The 6,341-nt window shown below is 38.2% G+C and overlaps 1 protein-coding gene and 1 non-coding gene across 2 annotated transcripts; one reads left to right on the forward strand and one right to left on the reverse strand.

Moving 5' to 3' along the window:
- Positions 1-1,509: 1,509 nt before the first annotated feature.
- On the forward strand, positions 1,510-5,070 carry LOC126678239 (uncharacterized). Its single transcript, XM_050373142.1, has 7 exons — positions 1,510-1,513; positions 2,441-2,625; positions 2,702-3,167; positions 3,267-3,974; positions 4,075-4,274; positions 4,320-4,550; positions 4,675-5,070. The coding sequence occupies exons 1-7, from the start codon at positions 1,510-1,512 to the stop codon at positions 5,068-5,070; spliced, it is 2,190 nt and encodes a 729-aa protein (XP_050229099.1).
- LOC126679648 (small nucleolar RNA R71) lies at positions 3,344-3,450 on the reverse strand. The gene has a single exon (XR_007640935.1). It is a non-coding gene; the product is annotated as a small nucleolar RNA R71 (small nucleolar RNA).
- Positions 5,071-6,341: the final 1,271 nt, after the last annotated feature.

Raw genomic sequence — 6,341 nt, forward strand, 5'->3', positions numbered from 1 at the left:
CTAGTGAGGCCTTGTATGACGTCCCATGACTGCTCCTCCCCAAGACTTTCGCCGGTGCTTTTGAGAGCTCATCCGGTGTCATAGTGATTGTATCATAGAGAATATAAAGCTCACCGACCAATCTATGTGGTGACCTTATGTCCAGTCTTGCAAGCGTACCAGCAGTGAACGGTTCCCCAAATTTTGGGGACCAGGACATATGACTCTGTTTTGACGGCGAAAAGCCAGTTACAGCGGCCATTTTTTCATCGGGAACAAAGGCACTTCCACTGCCTGTTCCACTTATACCAAAAGGGTTGGTTGCAGAGTGCCTATGGATGGCTTTATAATTAATGGTCTTTGGCCGAGATATACTTGATACAGGAAAGTAGAGTACAAAGATAGCAAGCATGATAAGAAGGATAGCTGCAATCACACATGAGACTATTATCACCACTTTGATACTAGTATTGATTGGTTTCCTGCAAGAACTTTCACCTGGTGAATTGCTCGACCTAGAAGGACCGTTTGGAAGACATAATCTTGGATTTCCAGGGTAGAAAGAAGAGCGAGGGAATCTCCTAAGGTTTTCTGGGACAGCCCCTGAAAGATCATTGTATGACACATTAAAGGCTGAAAGGCTGTTCGTCAAATTGTTTGGTACGGGACCTGAGAAATGGTTTTGGGACAAAGTTAAGGAGCTTAATGATAAGCTATTATTTTACGTAGTTTTTATAGCATTTATTAGTCAGTTTTCAGTACTTATTCGTAAAATAAAAGCTTAAATAGTTAGGATTTCGTAATTTGTAGTTTTTAAGAATAAATATTAAATCATATCATTTTTGGGGTATTTACGATTGAAACAGGGTCAAATAGTCAAAGCCAGAAGAATTCAGAAAACTGGAGCCTAACCAAAGCCCAACCGGTTCAATTTGAATTTAACCGGTCAAGACCCAAAGGATGGTAGATAAGCCGGCCTTCAGCCGGCCCACGACATCAGGCCGGCTAAGGGTCGGCTGACACCTGGATATTCGCAAAAATGCGTTCTCATTGGAATAAGGTAACAAAATTCTGAAGTTATCACATTAGACCTTCCATAATCAGCAGAATATTGCATTCGCACTCAAGAGAGTCTCTTTCTTGACTTGCACACAAAGAAGTGGAGTTTGGCAATAAGATAAAAGCTCATTAAGGGAAGAAGCTATACTCTTTTGGAAACAAGACAAGTTAAAGATTGGTCCACTAAAGATGATTATGGAAGGACTTGATCATTACTCCACTTTCAAAGGAAAGAAGATATTCTCAACTTGATCATGATTCAAGCTTCACATGGAAAGATTACATCTTTGGCTTGAACTCCACTCCAAGTGACTCTATAAATAGACCTTATTTGTGTAGAGAAAACATATCGTAACTTAGTGTAGACTTAGGATTAGCCACTACAAATACTTTTTAGTATAGATTATTTCTATCTTTGATTTTCTCCTGTACTCAAGGTATAACTTATCCATTGTTATAATTCATATGACAATGGGTAACTAAACCTTTAGTTCGACGGTTGATATGAACGTTTATTTATATAATTGATTGGCCTTGGATATTTTGGTGATTTATCGTGTTTCGGTTATTGAACTTAATGCTTGGATTAAATTGAGAAATTGATTCATGATACATGTTTAATTAACTAATTGAGAAATTGTTAATTAAATAGATCTAAATAATCGGAAACTTAAAGAAGAACGCCACGAGAGTGTTGGAATTTAAGTAATCTTGAGTTTGTTTCGTAATCACAATTTAGTTGGTTAATTGGTTTTTAATAACACGAGAGTGAGTTAATTATCGATTAATTAATAGGTGTTGAAATTTGGTGTTGATTAATATTCTTCATGCATGAATGTTTTTGATCAATTCATTCATTGTTTCATGTTTTAATTATTAACTCGAGAGAGCTTAGTTATAATAGATCAGTTAATCAACAACGTATGAATTAATAACACGAGAGTGAGTTAATGAATACGTGTTCTTAAGGGTTTGCTTAATAAATATAATTTAATCAGTTGACTAGGTTCATTATAACACGAGAGTGAGTAATTTGCCTATAAATTGGTTATTTGTTTATTTTTATCTGTGATAACTCGAGAGAGAGTTATGGATGCTTTAGACTAGCCTGAACTATAATTTTAGCAATACAACTGAGTTGTGATCATTTCGGTCTTTGAGACTCGAGAGAGCGGGATTCGATATTTTAGAATAGCTCGATTCTAGATGATCACCAAGATATTCATTGTTCATGATTTTATATTCTTATTCAGAATTATCAACCCTTGAACCTTTACTCTTATTATTTATAAAAATCATCTTTTAAATCATTTTTACTTTATTGATTTTAATTACTTAATTTATTTGTTACTTGGTTACTTTTAATTATTTTGGTCACAAAACTCTCAAACCATTTTCGTAGCTAAGCGGTCAAAAGAATGCTCAAAATTGGTAATTAAATCTATTGTCTCTGTGGGATCGATATCCGTACTTCCGGATTATATTACTTGTGCGATACCGTCACTTACGGTTAGCAGTCAACAAGTTTTTGGCTCCGTTGCCGTGGACAATTGCGTATTTAATAGACTAAGAGTCAAGAATTCTTGGGTGTGTTAGCATTTATTTTTATTTACTTTATTTTATTGGATTTTATTTGTGGTAGTGTTGTTTTTGTTTTGTGCAGAAAATTTGGTCAAAGTGTATGCATAATACACGGAGTTCCAAGCTTCCGCTAGAACCTTTTCAACATGACCTCTCCAGTTTCGAAAGAGGTATTCGAAAGTCATCCCAAAAATCAGATACTATAGGGGATCAAGCTAGACATCATGACGGGTATGTCCCGCCATTTTCTAATGTTGATATGATTCCGCCTCACCATCCACAAAATGTTGAGGTAGCACCAGTTCAACAAAGGCAACCAAGGAATCAAAACAGACAACAACAACAAGCACCTAAAAGGCGCACTTTGGGTGAATTCTTTTTACCCGATGTTGATCATGCTAATTTTGGATGTTTTGCACCACCTATTCAGGCAAATACTTTTGAGATCAAAACTAGCACGATTAGTCTACTTGAGAATCGATGCCAATTTTATGGTTTGCCTAGTGAATATCCAAATGCACATATTTCGAAATTTTTGGAGGTGCGCAGTACGTTCAAAATTCCTAACGTGACGGAGGATCAAATCAAGCTTCGATTGTTTCCATTCTCCTTGCGAGATAAGACATGAGCATGGATTCAATCTATAGCTAGAAATTCCATCACGACATGGGGACAACTTGCACAAGCTTTTCTCAACAAATATTTCCGTTTGGGGAAGACGGCAAGATTGACGAAAGAAATTATTGATTTCTTTCAACATGATGGAGAAGCTTTGAATGGAGCGTGGGAGAGATTCAATAAACTTCAACGAAGTTGCCCACATCACCATCTCCAGAAGGAACATTTAATTCAGATATTTTGTAATGGTATTAATGAGCATACTAGAGCTATTATTGATGCAGCTTCAGAAGGCTCAATCATGAGGAAGACGTACGAAGAAGCACTTGCATTATTAGATGAATTGGCTATAAACAGCAGTTCTCGGCCTACTGAGAGGCTGAGACAATCAAATCAAAAGGGCATGATGACCTTAGAGCAGATCCAAGAGTTGGAGGTGATGAAAACAAAGAACGCTGCCCTCCAAGCTCAAGTGGATTTGTACAAAAGACAAAGGAATGCTCCGATAGCAGCAGTGCAAGCAGGATGCGAATTTTGTGGAGATATCAGCCACTCAGGAGGAGAATGCTTAATTTCAGAACAAACCACAAATGAACAGGTAAATTACGTTGGCGGACAATGGAATGACCCATATTCTAACACTTATAATCCAGGATGGAGGAATCATCCGAATTTTTCTTGGAAAGATACAAATCATTCAGGTCCAAACAACGCGAATACTCAGGCAAATGCAGGAAGTTTCAATTTTCATGTTGTTTCGCCCTTCTTCAAGAAAGGCGGATCTAGAACTGTCACCTTCCAATTAGAAAGATCAGTTAATGTAGTTGAAATAATCAGGGAACCGCTATCAACCTAATCAAGGTAATTTTAATTCTAACAAGTATGGTAGTAGGCCACAAAATCCTCATGGATTTCAATCAAACAGGAATCAAGATGATGGAAGCAAGCTCGATAAAATTTTGGAGCGATTTGAGAAGTTTGAAGCAGAAGCGCGACAGAAAGATAAAAATCAAGCAGCCGCCTTCCATCATCTCGAGGTACAAATTTCACAATTGGCAACCTCTATCCAAGGTAGAAACTAGGGTGGTCTACCATCCACTACAGAGACAAATCCCAAAGAGCAAGTTAAGGCTGTCGAGCGTAGGAGCGGGATGGCTCTTAATGATCCACATGGTAAGAAGCCTATAGAAGTCAATGATGAGCCAAATATTGACGAAGCGAGTTCAAGCAACATAAAGGCAAGCGAGGGGGTAATAGTCGAGGATGCAACTCCTGAGGTTAGACCACCACCACCTCCTCCATATGTGCCTAAGGTACCGTTTCCAAGTCGACTCAGGAAAATACCAGACAACCATAAATTTCATAAATTTTTGGCAAATCTTCAAGAAGCTCCATATCAACATAAGTCTAGCGGATGCTTTGTGAGAAATGCCTCAGTATGCGAAGTTTCTCAAAGACACAATTATGAACAAGCGGAGTTGGAAAGATAAAGGCACTATCTCATTGACTGAAAACTGCAGCTCAATCATTTTGAGTGATTTACCCACAAAACTGAAAGATCCAGGGAGTTTTACTATTCCTTGCACCATTGGAAATTTAAATTATGTGAACTGTTTATGTGATTTAGGTGCAAGTATCAATTTAATGCCTCTGTTTCTTTTTAGAAATTTGTTTCGTAATCAATCAGTGAAACAGACTTCAATGGTACTCCAACTGGCCGACCAGTCAATCAAGAAACCATATGGAGTGTTCGAAGATGTTCTAGTCAAAGTGGATAAGTTTATCTTTCCAGTAGACTTTGTCATTCTTGATTATGCAGTTGATAAAAACTGACCTATGATTCTTGGGCGTCCTTTCATGAATACGGGAAAGGCACTAATCGATGTTCATGCTGGAAAGCTGACTTTGAGGATTGACGAAGATAATGTGGAATTTGACATGAAAAAGTTGATGCAAAATGCTACCGAAGAGGAAGGATTCATGCGAGTTGATGTATTTGATGAAATGGTGTCCGAACAACTCAAGAGGAATATGGAAGCAATAAACCAAGGTAGTGAGACTAACCTAATCGATTTCAAGATTTCAGGTGCAGAGTTTGTCCAATCCACCAAGTGTTCAACGGGGAACAAGGTTATAACACAACAGGCAGTATAAAATTCTCTCCATGTCTCTTCTGAGATATGTGAAGAAGAGGGGGAAATTGAATCTGCACAAGTATCAGAGGTATCTTTCAACTCTGAAGAACCAACTGAACAAGATGAGGGAGAAGATCCTGAAGAGGATGAACTTACACCAGAGGAGTTAATCAGAAACGAGAGGGTAACACCACCATCTTCTGTTAAGCCACCAAAAGTGGAGCTTAAAACGCTTCTATCACATCCGAGGTACGCATTCGTAGGTGAAAATAATACATTGCCAATTATAATCTCAAGCAAATTGACAGAATCACAAGAGCAGCAAGTGATTCAAGTGGTGAAAAATCATATTTTGGCAATTGGATGGAAAATTTCTGACATCAGGGGGATTAGCCCATCAGTGGTGATGCATAAAATTCATCTTGAGGATGAATCCAAGTCGTCAGCACAGTGACAGAGGAGGCTTAATCCAAACATGAAAGAAGTAGTTCACAAAGAAATTGTGAAATTACTTGATGCTGGAATTATTTACCCCATTTCTGATAGCCCATGGGTATGTCCCATTTAATGTGTTCCGAAAAAGGGGGGTATGACAGTGATTGAGAACAACAAAGGGGAGCAAATCTCCACAAGGACAGTAACGGGGTGGCGTGTCTGTATTGACTACCGCAAGTTGAATACAGAGACGAGGAAAGACCACTTCCTGTTACCTTTTATTGATCAAATGTTAGAGCGGGTAGCGGGCCACGCTTTCTATTGTTTTCTTGATGGTTATTCATGATATAACCAAATTCTCATTTTTCTGGATGACCAAGAGAAAACAACTTTTACTAGTCCTTTTGGAACATTTGCATATCGCAGGGTGCCGTTTTGTCTCTGTAACGCACCAGCAGCGATGCATGACCTCCATATTTTCTGATATGATGGAGGATGTTATGGAAGTTTTATGGATGACTTTTCAGTGTTTGG

Source organism: Mercurialis annua, linkage group LG4, assembly GCF_937616625.2.
Source record: "Mercurialis annua linkage group LG4, ddMerAnnu1.2, whole genome shotgun sequence".
Lineage (NCBI taxonomy): Eukaryota > Viridiplantae > Streptophyta > Magnoliopsida > Malpighiales > Euphorbiaceae > Mercurialis > Mercurialis annua.